Genomic DNA, 18952 nt, shown 5'->3' with positions numbered 1-18952 from the left:
TGATGTATCGGGTATACATATACAATTGCAGCCTATTTTTAAAAAATAATTTCAGAAGAATTTATCATATAATTACAGACACTGATCATGTCAATTATTTTTCATGACAGTTAGATATCAAATCCATCCTCCATCTGCACCGCTTATCCACAGTAGGGTCACGGAGGTGCTGGAGCCCATCCCAGCTATCTTTGGGCAGTGAACTGGTTGCCAGCCAGTTACAGGGCACACATGGAGAAGGACAACTCACTCACTTATTCACACCTAGGGACAATTTGGACCGGCCAATTAACCTGAGATGCATGTTTTTGGAATATGAGAGGAAACCGTAGTCCCCGGAGAAAACCCACGCAGGCATGGGGAGAACATGCAAACTCTGCACAGGAGGATTCGATCCCATGACCTCAGAACTGTGCCGCGGACGCGCTAACCACTCAGCAGCCATGCCGCCCTAGATATCAAATTTCCAAGAAAATCATATTGATATTTTACGGTCCACGGGCTACTTAGGTGTTCTTATGAGGTTGTCAACTGCAAGCAGACAGCACATTGCTAACCCTTGATTTAGATATTTCTCAAGATTTTGCCGATATTGAACCACTTTTGAGTAAAAAGCCAATTAAAAAACTGTAGTAGAAACTCAAAATAACGAGAGAATCAATGCATTTGAACTTTTAAGGAGGACAGGGAGAGAAGCCTTCAGATAACAAAGTCAAAACCGCTGGCACCACGTTGGAGACCCCTGCTCGGACTGAACAAAAACATGAAAGAAAGAAACTACAGAATATGTTGGGATAAATCTTGGGAAGTCTAACGGAACAACACAAGAAAGAGACACATAATGTGACAGTTCACTCACTATCTCCAACTAAGCAAAACATGAAAGGAGACGACAAAGGACATATCTACAAATTGCATGGCTGCATGGCCGCTATTGGTGTGTGAGTGTGTGGGTGAATGGGTAAGTGTGAAGCACATTGTAAAGCGCCTTGGGAGGTCTTCATTGACTTGAAAAGCGCTATAAAAATGCAGACCATTTACCATTTACCTTTATCATGTTCATCAGTTTTAAAAAAAAACACCAGAAGTAATTGAAGCTCAGCATAATTTGAATGAATGAATGAATGAATGAATGAATGAATGAAAATTTTATTTCGAACATAAAAATAAAAACAGGACAAAAACAATGAGTCAACAACGAAATAATGTCCCACAAAATGTTCGAAAAGGGGTAGTCAGAAGCAGATGCAACAAGACAACAACGCTAAGGACAGACATACATCAGTCATTAAATTTCTTCATTGGAAGAAAATCAAATTTCCGGAGTGGCCTGATCCCAGTTCCAACCTCTCGCCCTCTCACGGCTCGTTTTAAAGAGTGTGACAATAATATTAGAACGGCGGGCGGAGCCCGAAATAGAAAAAAGACCACCGCCAGAACATGAGCGACACACACGCCAGAAACATAAACAACTAAGAGCACATACTTCTACCAAGGCATCTGGATTTGTGATACAAACTGTGACCCACTTGCAGAATTGGTTGCAAAAAATAAAAATAATTATCATTGCGCAGCACGGCAGCGCAGTGGTTAGCACGTGTGCGGCACAGTTTTGAGGTCATAAGATCAAACCGCCCTGTGTGGAGTTTGCATGTTCTCCCTATGTCTGCATGGGTTTCCTGCAGGCATTCTGGTTTCCTCCCACATTCCTAAAAACATGCATGTCAGGTTAATTGGTTGGCCCAAATTGTCCCTAGGTGTGAATGAGTGACTTAGTTGCCAGTTTATGTAAATATATTTATCTATAAATATCCCATTTCGTGTACTGTATATGTATGCAAATTCTGATAACTGGAAGAACATTATTTCCAAAAAGCAAATACATGAACGATTAAATTAGTTGTGTCTAGTCCTCAGGCCAGGCAGCACGGCGGTGCAGTGGTTAGCGCGTCTGCAGCACAGTTCTGAGGTCATGAGATCGAACCTACCTGTGTGGAGTTTGCATGTTCTCCCCTTGCTTGCGTGGGTTTCCTCTGGGCACTCCGGTTTCCTCCCACATTCCAAAAACATGCATGTCAGGTGAATTGTCCAGTCCAAATTGTCCCTAGGTGTGAATGAGCGAGTGAGTTGTCTGTCTCTGTGTGCCCTGTGACTGGCTGGCAACCAATTCAGGGTGTCCCCTGCCCAATGCCCGAAGATAGCTGGGATGTGCTCCAGCCCACCCGGGGCCCTAGTGAGGATGAAGGGTGCAGATAATGGACTGATGATAAATGCATTTCAGCAACGAAACAACGCTGGGACACAGAAAAGATGCGAACAACGAGAGTGAAAGAGATCTCTTGATGCACACTTACTTTAAACAGATTAATGCAGCTCAAATGAATAAATACAAATTTGAATTGTTATTTCTATAGTCGTGAAATGGAAAATCTAAGGAAATGATCAAAGACCAAACGCACAAACTAGATAAAAATTAACATTATTTATTCTAATAATTTTCATTAAAAAACAGCTTGCTTTTTGAAGCGTTCAAACAAAAGGGACACATTTTTAAAATAATAAAACACACTTACTAAGAACTAAGGAATGAATAAAAAAACAAACTAGATACGATGCAACGTTACTTATGTAAATAAATAAGAACAAAAATAACATGTTAAGGCCACTATTAAAAATAAATAGATCACCGAAATCCGAAGGAAATTTTTAAAAAAAATAATAATTGTAAAAAAGGATTGGATCTAAAATATTCATACTCCCGTCAGCAGGGGGCTATAGTGAAATTATAGAATAGCTTTAAAGCCCGACAATCGGATCTCACCGTGACGTGTCACGTGATAATTTAACAAGAGGGGAGGGGGCGCAAACATGGCCGACGAGTCAGGGGAAGTAAACACAACCGTAGAAGATGGCGAAACAAACCAAGAAGAAGACGTCGAAAAACTTTCGGACACGGACACTAACGACAACCCGTGCGTCGACAACACCCACGAGAGCCCTGACTGGGCCGAGAAGTCGGCGTCTGAGAGCAGCTGGTCGGCTCCTCTCCTGTCGCTGGCTCGCAGGGCCACGGAGACCCTAAGTAGCGGGGTGAGCTACGCTTCTGGCCGGGGGAACTCCACCGAGAGTCCCGCGGTGGAAAAAGAACCAGAAAATGATGTGGTTCGCACGGGAAAGAAGCTTCCAGGTTTGTGGGGTGAAATATTGACAATTCTCGGTTGAAAAGGACATTTCCTTTTGGACTTTTTCTTTAGCTGTCAAAAGACACATGACTTGTAGAGGAACATTTTGATTTTATGGCTCTACAGTCATGTGGGCTTGATTTGCCTTGTTATTGAATTAAATTGTATTTAGTGTCATTGATCCACATTTGGATAGAAAAGAACCTTTGAATCGATGACTTCACTGTAAATATGGAAATTTGCTTTTGTTACTAGTCCTGTTTATTTGCATAGCCCTTAATCACAAGGAGTCTCAAAGGGTTGCACAGATTATTGCAAACTAGAGACTATTATTACACCATCCCCTGATTTAAAACCTACATGAGGGCAAGGAAAAACTCCAAAAACTCAGAATAAGGAAAATGAAGAAACCTTGAGAAGGGATCGCACATAGTAGATGGTCTGCATTTATGTAGCGCTTTTCAAGTCAATGAAGACCTCACAAAGTGCTTTACAATGTGCTTCACACTTAAGGCGCCTACCTGCTTATTGGGGGCATTAGAGATTCGGTGTCTTGCCCAAAGACACTACGACATATAACACAGAGGAGCTGGGAATCGAACCGCATTCGGTAATCCCCCTTCCAGGATGACCAGGCTGCAATGGATGTTGCAATAACAAACACTACACAAATATGGTAAACATGCAATATAGCTCAGTCATAAGCTATAAATAGAAGTGTGTTTTAAGTCTAGATTTTAAACAGTTTGAAACCAATGTACTGTAATAGTTATTTAGTAGTATTGAGGTCGACACATGTAGTTCATCACAATTTCGAGTAGGGATGTTCGATATTGCACCTATTACAGACCTACACAGACGCACCACAAGCTGATCTAATAAATACATAATATTTATTTTATATTAGAAATCGCAACATGGTGCCCACGGACATGAGGTAGCTCCTTAAAAATGCTTAAGTAGTGGACCGGTTTTGAAAATACCTCACCAGTAATGGGTCAGCATATTTTTTTTAGGAAATATCTAACTGGCATGAGCACTCATTGAAATGACCATTGTCTTGAAATACATGTGCAATTCTTCCAAAATTTGTACCAAAGTCAGATGTGTTAGTGGTTGACAGAGCCCACTTTAACTCTACTACTATTAATCACGATTGTTAACATCATAATATAGTATCAACATGATTATTATTTATTTGAAAAATGCAAACTTGTAGCGCTCCCTGCTAATTAGTAACAGAAAAGTAGCTCTCAGCCTTAAATAGGTTGGTGACCATTCCTTTAATCCCATGATCATATTTTTCCTTAATCGTACATTTATTGAAGGGCAATATACCATTTTTTCTTTAATTTAAGGTTCCTTCTCATAACACAATGACCAGAAAACAACCAATACGAATATGAGCTCCCATCACGAGTACTGATACTTGAAAAAAATGCTTGCATCTCTATCGATATAATATAAATACCTGGCACTGACACTCGCTCAGCCCTAGTTTTGAGTAAAAAGGTTTTTTTTTTTCAAATTAGCAAAAGACACTTACCTGTAGTACAATTGAGAAAGTTGTGCGGCAATACTGCACAGTAGAAATCAGTACAATGTCACAGCACAATACAAGTCACGTTATCAATCTTATTATGTGATACTTGTACAATTCTGTGACATTGGCTATGTTTACATGCAGGGAATAGTGTGACAGAGATCAGTGGTTGGATTTTTGTAGCAATCTTCATGAATCGTTTACATGCCTAGAAACAAACGAATAACCCCGTAAACATGCTGTTTGCAAGTATTTTGATTATGAGGGGAAGACAAAGTGAAGTGATTATGCAAACAGATGTTTTTTATGCATTTAACATTTTGAAATTAAATAAATTAAGATTTTATTTATGTCCCACACCAAATTCAACAAAGTACGGTGCTAGCTTCCTCCACATTCAGAAACTGAGCTCCATTGTTTCTTCCCGTGTATTTACAAGATGTGCTCGAACCAGGCTCGCCAAATGCTTTGACTTACACTATAACTGGATGGATGCAAGTGTGGCATTGACTTTAAATAGATGGACTTGGATTTCTGTGCGTGATTTTATTGCTCTAAAGAATCTGAATGATGGCAGTAGTCTGTTTCCATTCCAATTGTCTGCATGTAAATATACCCAGTGTTAGCTAGGATGAATTATTGAAAGTCTTAAAGCTGAACAAGTGTGTTTGAAATAGTTGTGCTTTCCGTTGAAACAAAATAGTGCTACCCCTAAAAGACCCGATGGCAATCGAAAGATCCAATCTTCTCGGCATGTTGAAGCTCAGCATCAAAGTTTTAATCCAGTCCTCAATAAGTTTGGGCAGGACTTTGGACTCGGAGTACCCGCCCTTGCAGCAGTTCTTCTTGGTGCTCGAGCACTGCCTCAAACATGGCCTCAAAGGTGACTTGTTTTTTTTGAAACATAAATGACACTTTGTACTTGTATGTCTCAATAACGCTATTTATTTCCCCGTATTTCAGCCAAGAAGACCTTCATCGGTCAAAACAAATCCATTTGGGGTCCGTTGGAGCTTACTGAGCGTTTGTGTCCAGAATCTGCCAACATTGCCACAAGTGCCAGAGACCTGCCCGGCATTAAGTATGCAAATTATTTGAGTTTAAAATTGTTGTTGATTACCCTGTGTGTACAAATAATGAATAAGATGGTGTCTTTTTTTAGGACTGGTTTGGGGCGAGGGAGAGCTTGGTTGCATTTAGCACTCATGGAGAAGACGATGGCGGACTATTTGAAAGCCTTGCTGGACTGCAAAGATCTGCTGAGGTTGAAAACAGATTGATTCTGAATAGGTTGAACAAGTTACAAATGTGCTTTGATTTTTAGCGAGTTTTATGACCCCGGAGCTCTGTTGCTGGAAGAGGAAGGTGCAGTGATGGGAGGGCTGCTCGTGAGTCTCAACGTACTTGATGCAAACCTGTGTATCAAAGGCGAAGATCTGGATTCTCAAGTGAGCCACCTGACTGTCTACCGGCTTTTATTTTAATGAAATCAGGACACACAGTGGTATTTGTTTTCTTCTTAGGTGGGGGTCATTGATTTTTCGCTTTATCTTAAAGACACGACCAGCACCGATACTCCTAAAGAGTAAGTAAAAATGAGTCCAGATCATACAAAAAGAAAAAGTGCATCAGTAAAAATTGATTGGGCTTTGGGAAAAGCAAGTTTTGAACACTGTTTTTCACGTTAAACAAATGTGTACATTTTTGTCTGTCTGCACTCATGTTGGAGGTAGGATCCTGCTTAAAAAAATCCAGCCCGACCCGGCCCGCGGGGATAAAAGCCCCAATTAGCCTGAGCCTGACCAATTAACTTGATTTGAAGGACAGGGTCCGGAGTAAACCTGAAGCTGCGCTTTGGCACCGCGCAAACTTCCAAAGTACGCGCTTTGGCTCAATATGGAATAAAAAGGCAATAGATTTTATTATCAACATAAAAAAGTTATTCATATGCTATAGAATAGAGGTGTGTTCTAAGTTTAGATTTAAACATTTCCACTGAGGTTGCAGATCGAATCTCGGGGGGAAGAGCATTCCACAGCACCGGGGCTGAATGGAGAACGCCCTCGAACCTGCAGATTTCTTCTTGGCTCCTGGGATCGCTAGTAGACCAGTGTTTTCAGAACAAAGGCTCCAGACCAGAACTTAGGGGGAAATTAAATCTGAAAGATATGAGGGAGCAAGTCCATGCATGATTTTGTACACTACCAACAGAACCTTAAAATCACATCTCAAGCTAACACGGAGCCAATGCTGGTCAGCTAAAATCGGGGTAATGTGATCAAACTTTCTTGTCTTAGTTAAAAGCCTCGCTGCAGCATTTTGTATCAGCTGAAGGCTCTTGATTTTGGACTTCGGGAGACCGAAGAGTAATCAGTTTCCTATATTTTTTCTTATATCTCCATCTTAAAATTAAGTCTTTCTTTCTTTCATAACATTACAACTCCATTAACTAAACCTACTACTAATATTATTTTCAAAGCAGCCCTATTGTAACTTTTGTATAACATTGGTGCCACATTGATGAAAGCTAGACTGATTTTCTAAAACCTAATTAAAAACATAAGTAGCCCCGGATTTCAAAGTAAGCACCTGCAGAATGCTTTAACCTTCATGTGTTTTTTTTGTGTCACTTTGTCTTTTCAGTACTGCCAAGATGACGGCCATCTTGGACCAGAAGCATTACATTGAGGAGTTGAACCGCAACCTCAGCGGCACAGTCACGGACCTTCAGGCCAAGATGGACTCACTGGAGAAAACCAACAGCAAACTTGTAGAAGAGGTCAGAAGATGAATGACTTGTCGATGGAGAGCAGTGTTTTGCTTGTTACTGAAAATTTAATTAGTTAAATTTACCTGTTACTTCATTAAAAAAGTTATTCAGTTACCCCTCAGATTACTAACCCCAAAATGTAGCATGTTACTGTTAAAGTAACTATCTAATTACAAATTCCGGTATTTACTCATATAAAAGCCGCCCCCCCCCTTATTATACATTAAAATAGCCAAATACTAAATGAAATATTAGAATATTAGTGAAGCCATCATATTTCTCGGTCTGTGCAATCTTGAGAGTTCGCAAACGCACACTTAACCGAGGCAATCCCTATTCATTTTGCCTCTAGGCTTCAAACCACTCAGAGCTTTCCTTCTCCATTTCTGGGTACTGCCCAAGACATTTTTTTTTCTCCAGGCATGGTGTACAGTAATCCCTCGGTTAATGGGGACCGAAAACTGAAACTCCGCGAAGTAGCAGCGCCCCTTCAAAAATGCTTAAAAAATGTATACCGGTATACAGTACACACACAATTAGCCGTGTTTAGGTAGTACAAACAACCGCTCGCTTTTGGTATAATAAAGTCAAACTTGAGATGAAATGTGACAGAAGAAAATATACTTACGTCGCGTCGCCGAGTTCCTCCATGATAAACACCGCCACATAAGAAGGGGGTGAGGTGGGAGGAGTTGAAGGGGGAGGGGAGGGGGGCGAGGCGGTAACTCACCATGACTAAGCATTGTGTCAGGGCCCCCCCTCCCCTTCACAATAAGAGTGTCCACACCGTGTCCTCAGTTGACATAAGCTCGCGCTCAATGGCGTCAAGTCAATACAGTAATTGAGAAGTAAATGAGAAATTGAGAAGGTAAGGTATATTTTTTAACCCGCGAAGCTCTGAACCCGCAAAAGTGGAACCGCGAACTAGCGGGGTTCCACTGTATTGCAAAAATAATTTTAAAATTCAGCACTCTTTTATCATAAACGTCAAGTTTGTTGCCATTCCCCCCCCCCTCCCCATGCGCTGCCAACCATTTTCTACTGGTGACCCACAACCAAATATGCGCATACTCCCGGATATCAATATTTTCTTTTATAGTTGAAAATTGGGCTGAGATGCGTGTATATACGGTAGGGAGAATATTTACATGAGAAATTCAGCGTCTTCGTACTCTTTGCTTAAGACGGTGCCACCACTGTATTCAGTTGTATTTTGTTGGTAAATATGAACACCTTTCAGGGATTGCCTCTCTTGGATCAAGGGATGTATGTGGCAACGAAAGTAAAGCCAGAGTATTCAACAATCATCAAAGGCTAGTATAATTAAAGATCTGCTTTCATAAATTGAAAACCGAGTAATGCAGTAATGCACCAAGTATTAATGACAGAGGTGTATCAATTTTTTTTTAATAAGGAGTGACAGTTCTTATTACCAAGAAAAATAACTGTCCCTTTGTAACAAGTTAGTCCCAACACTGATGGAGAGCAGTTTTGCGATGTGTATTTGACAGAATACTGTCCTGCTTTCAGTTCTGCTCTCCCTTGCTGTAACAGCCCCAATTTTTTTTTTTCTTTTAACGTCGCTTTCTCTTTTAGCTCACGGCCGCAACCGACAGAATCAACGCTCTGCGAAAGGAACAGGAGCAGCTGAAACAGGACAACGAGCTCATCATGCTAGCCAGTCAGAAAAAGGAAGAGGTCGGAACTCTTTCGTTTTGCACGTCCTCCAATCGGACACAAAGACGAGGATCCCATGTTTTTGTTTTGTTTTCTGAGCAGGCCGTACTTCAAGACAGCCAGGTGGAACTGGAGACCTATAGACAAACCCGGCAAGGCCTGGACGAAATGTATAACGTCGTGTGGAAGCAATACAAGGAGGAAAAGCGGATTCACCAGGTCAGGTATCGATAGATAGTACCTCTTATTGACAAGACTGTTTCAGAATATTCTGATAAAAGTTCATTATTTTCTCTAATACAGTTTAGAATAAATATCAAATAAATTACAAATCAATGGAATTACTGTTTTAATATTTTGGATTATTGCAAAAACTCAAACTATCTCAAAATATTAAAATTTCGTGAAAAATTATTCTAAGTAGGCTTCAAGCCATAATCAGCATCATTGAAATGTATTAAAGTTTTGCAATATTTAATTTGATTTGTAATAAATCCAGAATGTATGACATTTAAAAAAATTGCATTACAATGAATAAAGAACTTTATCACAATATTAAAATTTTCCGAGGCAATCCTGTATATGTAAAAATATATGTATGTATATATTCAATTTCATATACTGTATATGTATGAAAATTCTGATATCCGGAAGAACATTATTCCCAATAACCAAATACATAAAAGATTAAAATAGTTGTGTCTAATCCTCAGGCCCTGGATCACTTGTGGCCCCTCGACTATTTTCCACAGCATATACTAAAATCAGTTGCTTTTAAAAAGGGTTTCATCATTGGTAAACCTTTTCAATTATTTGGAGATGCAAATTAACTTTAGGTTTTGAAATTCATTTGTATAAAATCACTGATTTTATTGTTGTAAATTCCTTAATGCACCTTTTAGAAAATCCGAGCTTGTATCAAAATTTGGACACGCATAAAAAAAAAACATGAAATCCGTGTTTTAAGCAGAATATTTTAATGTTTCGCAATACCTTGTCTCAGTTAAAATCATTTTAAGATGGAACACCCAAAAACTTCTGATTTTATAAAGTTTTTATATCCACCAGTAAAATTGTTTGGGATTCATTTTATACGATGTGAATACATTTTTATGTTTAAAATTTTGAAATTTAGATCAATTTGGACCATCTTTTTTTTTGTTTGTTTTTTGTTTACCAGATGGCGCTGTATTGTGTCATGCACCCAAAAACTAGTGCCACGAAGCACGAGATAGAATACAAACTACGGAGAGTCAAAGTGACCAAACGGCACTCTCTTACCTCAAATTTTTTTGCCTAGCCTTTTTGAGGTTTTTAGGTACCCTAAGCAGCAAGATGAGCGCTTAATTTTGTCAGATCCCTCTCAGTGAGGCCTGTGTTATGTAAAACAAATGCAAATATCTTGGCCTACGAATTTTTAGAAAATCCACATGTATCTGATAATTAATGTTTTATATATATACCACAGCCATATCCCCCTAGTGGGAGGTGTTTAGAGTCATTTCTGACTCTTTTTGGGAGATTGATTCAGAGGAGGGGATTCCCAGCCCTCTCGCTCAACCCAACTGAGGTGTTGGGAGTCATTAGGTGAGCAAACCCCCCAATTCCAACCCCTAATGCTGAACGCCAAGCAGGGAGGCAACGGGTACCAATATTTAAGTCTTAGATATGACTCGGCCGAGGCTTGAACCACAACCTCCCAGTCTTGGGGCGGGCGCCATACCCCCAAGGCATCCGAGCTGGTAATTAATGTATTTTTGCTTATTATTGAAATCAATATTGTACTTCTTAATGAAGTTTTCTTTTTTTTACCACTATCAGGCGCTAAAAAATACACACTGTCCCTTTAGCATGCCTTAGCAGCTCTCACCAACATTGAACCTATTTAGGAGTTGGAGCGAGAGCTGGAGCTGCAGTTGGGACTGAAGCAAGAGATGGAGATGGCCATGAAGCTGCTGGAGAAGGACTCTCAAGACAAGCAGGACTCTCTAGCGGCCTTGCGGGTCCAACTGGACCAAGTCAAAGCGCTCAACCTTCAATTGTTCCACAAGGAGCAGGTATGTGCTAAAGAACACAATCAGGGCAAAACTGGAGTCGCTTTTTGACCAATTTTGGCACTCTGCAGGACTTTGAGCGAGAAGCGGCGAAAAAACAAAAAGAGGCCGAGCAGCTGGAGCTGAAGATGGAGGACATGGCCAAGGCCATAACGGAACTGGAGCGCAGGTTTGTGTTTTATGTGGATTTATCACTTGGATTATGACAACCCTCGCTAATGAACTGCTTTTTAGGCTGAAAATTTCGGAAAAGGATCGCAAGAAAAACGATAAGTCTGATAAAGACCTGAGGTTTGAGCTGGAGGGGAAAGTGGAGACTCTTGAAAAACAATTGAGTGACCTGGACGCACTAAAGTAAGTTCACTTTAACATTGTTGTACAGTGCACAGCCAAGTAATGTTTTTTTTTACCTTTTTTTCAGTTTGAAATATTCTTTCAAATTACAGCATTCCCACGATTTTTACGGTTAATCCATTTCATAACCAGCTGTATTAAGGGAATTTCCGTGCTGTAGGAACCGTGTATTTATATAATATATACAGTGAAAAAAACAAACACGTATTTGAACACCCTGCTATCTTGCTATTTCTCCCACTTAGAAATCATGAAGGGGTCTGAAATTATTATCGTAGGTGCATGTCCACTGTGAGAGAGATAAACAATAAAGTCCAGGAAGCACAATGCATGATATTTTTAACAATGTTTTTGTGTGACATAGCTGCAAATAAGTATTTGAACACCTGTGATTCATCTAGAATTCTGACCCTAAAAATATATTAGTCCGCCCATTTGAAGTCGACCTGCACTCCATGTATCATCCTGAATTAGATGCACCCGTTTGAGGTCGCTGGCTGCATAAAGACACCTGTCCACCCCATACAATCAGTAAGACTTTAACTTGTAACATGGCGAAGACCAAAGAGCTGTCCAAAGACACCAAAATTGTACACCTCCATAAGGCTGGGAAGGGCTACGGAGCAATTGCCAAGAAGCTTGGTGAAAAAAAGTCCACTGTTGGAGCAATCATTAGAAGCTAAACACGACGGTCAATCTCAATTGGAGTGGAGCCCCATGCAAGATATCACCTCGTGGGGTCTCAATGATTCTAAGAAAGGTGAGGAATCAGCCCGGAACTACACGACATAAGTTGGTCAATGATCTGAAAAGAGCTGGGACCAGCGTTTCCAAGGTTACTGTCGATAATACACTGAGACGTCAGGATTTGAAATCATGCATGGCCGAAAGGTTACCCTGCTTAAACCAGCACATTTCAAGTACCGTCTTAAGTTTGCATATAACCATTTGGATGATACAGAGGAGTCATGGGAGAAAGTTTTCTGGTCTGATGAGACTAAAATAGAACTTTTTGTTCATAATTGTACTAAGCGTTTTTGGAGGACGAAGAATGAAGAGTACAATCCGAAGAACACCATCCCTACTCTGAAACATGGGGGTGGTGGCATCATGCTTTGGAGTGTTTTTCTGCACTTGGGACAGGGCAAGTGCACTGCATTAAAGAGAGCATGACTGGTGGCCGTGCATTGTGAGATTTTGGGGAACAACCTCTTCCCTCATTCAGAGCATTGCGGCTGGGTCTTCCAACACGACAACCACCCAAAGCACACAAAATAATGCAAATAATATTATAAAAATGATGAACAGAGAACTAAAATAGCAAACAACTGTGCGTAATACTATCAGACAAAATAATGATGAGATCTGGCAAACTCAGCCGCCTTGTTTGCGGGTGTCTGTAGTAAAAACAGAATAAACGATGAACTCAGCCAGCAGCACAGAAGCAAAGAAACGCGCAACAAATGATTTACCTAACACACACTTTTATCTATCTATATGTAGTGTTAGTCCACAGTTGTATACTTCAATATTAACTGGATGTCACAGTTGTTTCCATCCATAGATAGTGTAAGTCAATACTTGGCGAGAGGACACTATTTTGTCTTTCGGCAGTTTTATGCTTCCATTTTGTTTTTAGTTTTAGTACTGGATCGATTTTTTTTAAGTATGATAATCTTGTGTTTGGTTAGGCTGGGCTTAGAAAAGGAGCTGGTGTTGGAGCGAGAACAGCGGCAAGGCCTTCAAAAAGCCCTCCAGAGGGAGCAGGACAACAGCGCTGAACTTCGCACGCAATTGCAACAACTCCAAGGCCTGCACTCAGTCAGTAATTCCAGGCTTCTATCACTCAACAGTTTCCATGGAATGCGAGGTTGAATGTTTGGAATATTCAGTTGATCGAATGTTTGGCCGTAATCTCCTGGGAATATAAATTTTTTTGGACCTGTGGATCTAAACTATGGATGCTCGACCGATAAGATTACTTGACATTACAGAACTCACTAAAACCGGGTACGAAGACCATTGATGTATGCATTTTCCAAAGACCTATTTGGCAAAGATCTCCAAAATGATATAAAATTACTGGTAATTTTCTAGCAACAGTAGTGGGGGCTATCTTTTTTAAATGAAATGAAATGATCTGCATTTATATAGCGCTTTTCAAGTCAATGACTTCCCAAAGCGCTTTACAATGTGCTTCACATTTCCCAATAGCGGCCGTGATCTGTGCAGCCATGTAAGGCGCTAACCTGCATATTGGGGGTTCAGTGTCTTACCCAAGGACACTTCGGCATGTAACACGGACGAGCCGGGATTCGAACTGGGATCCCTTAATCCTAAAACGATCGCTCTACCTCCTGGTTACAGACATTCACAAAGAAATATACACATGAAGGAATAATTTGATTTAGCTTTTGGTGTGACTTGAACTGGTTGAGTGGAGCAGCAGGTGGATGTAGAGCGGGAGGTGTTGATCAAAAGGAGATTACGAATGAAACAGATTTCAAAACGTCCACTTGCGAGGATTGTCATGCTCTTAGAACAGTTCATTATTTTAATTGGTCTAGATTGGTTATGACCATATTCCTCAGCGAGCGTGTCCCTTCTCAGTACTTCTTGATAATTGTAAGATTTGTTTCCATTGTTATCATGTTTTTGCTTTCCACTTTAGCACGACTGCTAGCCTTGGTACCCCTATCGGATAAATACAGTACAAAAAATACAGTATTATATCTTTGACTGGCTAAGTCTTCACGAAGCACGTAAAATGCAAAACATAGAGAAAGGCATTGTGGGAAGTAGTTCCGCTAATAACATTTCGGCATTTTAATGATGTAGTGACGCAAACCAAGCACATCAGGTGCTGTTCACCAATGAAGGTTAGAATTTTGAAAGTTTCTGAGCATGGAAAATTAATTTATTGTTGTGCATCCCACACCGTAAAGTTAAGACAAGGTAAGTTTGGGGACGCTGTATTCTGGAAGTCTACTGTACATTCAAATCCAATTGCTGTTTCTGTTCATTTCTGGAACGCCGATTTGCCCTTCCTTTTCAGGAGCTTGAGGATCTAAAGCAAGAGAAACAGCAACTGCAACAGATTTGTGAGCAGCAGGAACAAGCTTTGCAAGAGATGGGCCTTCACCTCAGCCAGTCAGTATACATTCACTTTGATTTTTTTTTTTTGCCTTTGACACACTAAGTTATTGTATTTCATCACATTTCAAGGTCAAAACTCAAAATGGAGGACTTTAAAGAGGTGAACAAAGCCCTCAAGGTAAAACCTGAAATGTTGCTCGTCATTTTGTATTTGAACGGATTTCACAGGGTGGTGGTTTGTTGCAGGGCCACGCCTGGTTAAAGGATGACGAAGCCACGCAATGTAAACAGTGTCAAAAGGAGTTCTCAATCGCAAGAAGGAAGGTGAGTCTATACATGAGGGTTTGCACAGGTGCTTGAAATCCTTGAAAATGCTTGATTTTGAATGTTGTGTTTTCAAGGTCAGGAAAATGCTTGAATTTTGTGTGAAGTGCTTGGAATTGTTGCCATTTCCATGGTTCTTGGTAGTCTGACTGTATCGACCACGCGATAGATAAAGACAGGATTTTTTTAAAAGTGCGCGAAAATGACGCTGACACGCCTGCTTCGGTGGCTTGTCATTATGGCGTAGTCATGTGAAGCGTCACCGCCTCCTACTGGTCGCACCTAAGAGGGAAGCTCTAATTGGAAAACCGGCTCTTTCAGCTCGGCTCCCAAATGGCTCCATAAAAGATTATGTACCGAATTATTTAAAGTTTCTACTAGCAGTTCATGTGATTCTTGAAAAACATAAATCAACAAAAAAATGGAAATTACAAATTAATTAATTTTAAATTAAAAATATTAACTCTTCAGTGCTATGAATCTTGAAATAGAATTGTAAACAGTTACCTTTTCGGGCATTTTAACAAATTTAGACTCTGATCCTCTGAAAATCATACAAAAAATATTAATTAAAATAAGTAAAAAGCAAAAGATCAGCAGTCGATTGAAAGATTGAATGCACTCTGCTTCAAAGCAATCAATATCTTTAAAATGAGTCCAAATTTGGCACATTTTTTCTGTACTTTTTTTATTTTCGTCTCGCGTATTGAACTGAATTATTGTTTGAACCCAGCACCTTCTGAGCCCTTTCTGTGTTTGTAAGCAAGTGTGACGCAGCACTGTTGAAGCAGATCGGCAGAATTTTTGTCTGTTTAAAGCAGCTCATTGACACAAAAAGCTCCCAGATCGGAATAACTCCAAATAGCACAAAGTATGCGATAACAACTTTATTTTAGTCATTGAAGTCAACGGGGAAAAAAACCTGTAGGATTTCTTCCTTTAAAGGTATTGGAAAAATGGACAAATTGGCCTTGAAAGTGCTTAAATTTTGTGTTTGGTTTGGATAACAGACTCTTTTCTTTCCGTTTAGCATCATTGCAGGAAAAAGCTTGTAGCTCCCAGATCGGAATAGCTCCAAATGGCACAAAGTATGCAATAGCAACTTTATTTTAGTCATTAAAGTCAATGGGGAAAAAAACTTGTAGGATTTCTTCTTCTAAAGGAATTGGAAAAATGGACAAATTGGCCTTGAAAGTGCTTACCGTAAAATCCAGACTAAAGAGCACCTATTTATAAGCCGCACCCACCGTACAAGCCGCGTGCGCACGCATTAAAACTTGTGACACAATCACAAGTTTAACCCAGACCAAGCCGTAAGTTTATTGACACTAATAACAGAAAACAATCATGACAATCTCAACAGCAATTAAGCACATTCACAATATTATATTCCAATATGACGTTTTTAACAGCAAACACAATGTGATGTTTGAACAACCCTTCTCGAAAATCTTATTAGCAATCAAGCATATTCACAATTTCATTATATAACATCTTTGTTAGTGTCAATAGATCCGTCCAGGCCAAAGTAACTGTGGTTTTGGGGTTTTTAAGGGTTATTGTTCTATCTTCGTTATTCATTATCCATTATCCATTATCCGTTATCGGTCAGTTCATAATACGCTACAAAGCCTAGGAACCGGGACACTTACTCTCAGCCAAAAGGCCAAGCTAAGGTCCTAGCCCTAAAGCCTTGCTGCTAGATTAATAGTAGATAATCTTAGAACCACAATCGGCATCATGAATGGAAAAATGATACTCGTAATTAACGTATGATGCAGACTTGCAAAGTCCGGTTCCTGTTGAAAGTAATCCAAGGAAACAAAATGTATATTTCCAAAGTTAAGGGTGGGAAAAATATATATCCACTATTGTCCGCTGCGACAACAGACAGATCTACCGGTAACTAAGCTTTACCCCACTTCCCATCAGCCCGTGTTTGCTCCGCCCCTTTCTTTTTGATTCGCTCGTAGAACACATAACAGAATAAATCTCTAAAATAAATACATTACAAAAATATACAGTTGCAAATACATATTATACATGGTTACACATATTTACGAAGAAAGACTGTACACCGAGAGAGTTTTCAAAGCTTTAATAATAATAATATAATTTTCATCCCAAACCGTTCCTTTGAAAGGTACCAACACGCTAGTAGGATCACGCTCGCAATGCATCAAACGTGTCTGTCAAAAGAAAGCATCCCGTAATTGCGAAATTCACGGTAGATCGTCCTCAACTTCCTCCTCCTAACCATCGCCATCAAGGGCGTCTTCCTCATTATCGGAACGTACTTTTCCTTTACAGACAATGTATGCATAAAATTAGAGGTTGCAGTCTTTCTTGGCGCACATATTCTACTGGTCTTAATCTTACCTTTTGGACTCGAGCGCCGCTGGTGGCCGTTAGAAAAATTACATAAATTGGCTGCTTCTCTGAATAAGCCGCAGGGCTGTACATTTGGGGAAAAAGTAGCGGCTTCTAGTCCGGAATTTACGGTAATTTTGTGTTTGGTTTGGATAACACTCTTTTCTTTCCGTTTAGCATCATTGCAGGAACTGTGGAGACATTTACTGCGGCACGTGCTCCAGTAACGAGCTGGCCTTACCTTCGTATCCTCGCCCCGTGCGGGTTTGCGACATGTGTCACTCCTTGTTGCTGCAGAGGAGCTCGTCCAGTTCTTCCTGACGTCACGTTCGAGTCCCGCTTTAGCCACGTTTAAGAATGTCTATTCCATGTGAACAATCGCGCATTACGTGAATGCAGTTCAGAACAGATCTCTGGGATATTTAGGTTGTCCATGATGCAATCAAGTACCAGTTCAAGACTATTTTTTGGGGAGTGATGCAGTTAAGGTAGGCAGGACTAGATGTGTGTACATCAGTGGTCTCAAACTCATTTTTCCTAGTGGCTGTTAGGACTTAGGGTCTGAGTGAATTTGAGCCACATTGGGTCATTGGCATAAACTCACCCAAAAGATACATATAAGATGCATCCAATGATCTTTAAGCTTTAGTTCAACAGCAGTGATTATCTCATTTGACCACACTGGGAGCCCCTAGATCTGCATCTCAATCCAATATTTTGCGATTAGTTTGGAAAAAAAGTCTGTTATGGGGGTTGGCAACCCTACGCTCGAGGGCCACATCTGGCTCTTTAGTACAGCCTTATTGGTTCCCTTAAGCTTTTTCAAAAAGGTTTGGAAATGGAAAAAAAAATGAACTATATAATTCCAGGAGCTGTCAATTGTTACCAATGGCTTTCCTCTATAAAGATTGTAACTCTTCTTATGCGTCCCCTATTTAATCACTACAAGACAGACTAGCAGAGTAAAAAAAAGATAATTTATGTAAACAAGTTTACCAAGTAAACAATACAAATATTTCTGCGTCTTTAATTCTCCCCCCTTTGCAGTAAATGAAGTGTTGCTTGTTATATGTATATTTAAAACACAAATTTTTTTCCAGTACATAAAATGTTATACAGTGACAATTTGAAATGATCAAAAACATGAGTTGGGGAACATGAGTTGACTTTGTATTTCTTATATCTAGTTTCCTTAGGTTTAGACAAATTTTTTATTGATGTTAGAAAAACATACTAAAGGGGTATCTTTCATATTGGAATCCCCTTTTGTTGTAATATAAAAAGCCTATAAGGCTGTTTTTTTTAATAGTTCAATGGCTTTCGTTTTGGGATGCCCCCTGGATTGGGACTTGCCTTCGTTTAACCAGGAAATGGCTAGCCAATCGTATTGTAGGACGGCTATTCATTGATCAACATTAGGCTCAAAATTTGCACGCTAGTATTACTAATAAGCATCCATATCAACCTCACACCAATTTTGAGACCCGTGGTGTACATAGGCTAATACCAAGGTGCCGCTGGTTATTTTTAAGTGGTCTCGTTTTGATATTTCTGCATTCACATTGTAATGCATTAGCCAAGT

The 18952-nt window shown here is 39.9% G+C and overlaps 1 protein-coding gene across 1 annotated transcript; it reads left to right on the top strand.

Moving 5' to 3' along the window:
• Positions 1-2866: 2866 nt before the first annotated feature.
• Positions 2867-18515, top strand: rufy1 (RUN and FYVE domain containing 1). Its single transcript, XM_088343460.1, has 17 exons — positions 2867-3187; positions 5429-5608; positions 5689-5806; positions 5888-5989; positions 6050-6173; positions 6249-6310; positions 7369-7504; positions 9092-9193; positions 9275-9391; positions 11062-11229; positions 11298-11395; positions 11461-11580; positions 13272-13401; positions 14636-14730; positions 14806-14854; positions 14923-15000; positions 17548-18515. Exons 1-17 carry the CDS (start codon positions 2869-2871, stop codon positions 17689-17691), a joined length of 2142 nt encoding a protein of 713 aa, XP_088199586.1. The 5' UTR covers positions 2867-2868; the 3' UTR covers positions 17692-18515.
• The last annotated feature ends 437 nt before the right edge of the window (positions 18516-18952 follow it).

The sequence above is a fragment of the Urocampus carinirostris genome, chromosome 9, assembly GCF_059441175.1.
Source record: "Urocampus carinirostris isolate Australia breed hairy pipefish chromosome 9, RoL_Ucar_1.0, whole genome shotgun sequence".
Lineage (NCBI taxonomy): Eukaryota > Metazoa > Chordata > Actinopteri > Syngnathiformes > Syngnathidae > Urocampus > Urocampus carinirostris.
This window is presented reverse-complemented; position numbering and strand designations above follow the sequence as displayed.

Coding starts and splice junctions, on each gene's coding strand:
- rufy1 (XM_088343460.1), top strand. CDS start 2,869: ATGGCCGACGAGTCAGGGGAAGTAAACACAACCGTAGAAGATGGCGAA. Junction 9,392..11,061: donor AGGAAAAGCGGATTCACCAG/GTCAGGTATCGA, acceptor GAACCTATTTAG/GAGTTGGAGCGAGAGCTGGA. Junction 14,731..14,805: donor ATGGGCCTTCACCTCAGCCA/GTCAGTATACAT, acceptor TCACATTTCAAG/GTCAAAACTCAAAATGGAGG.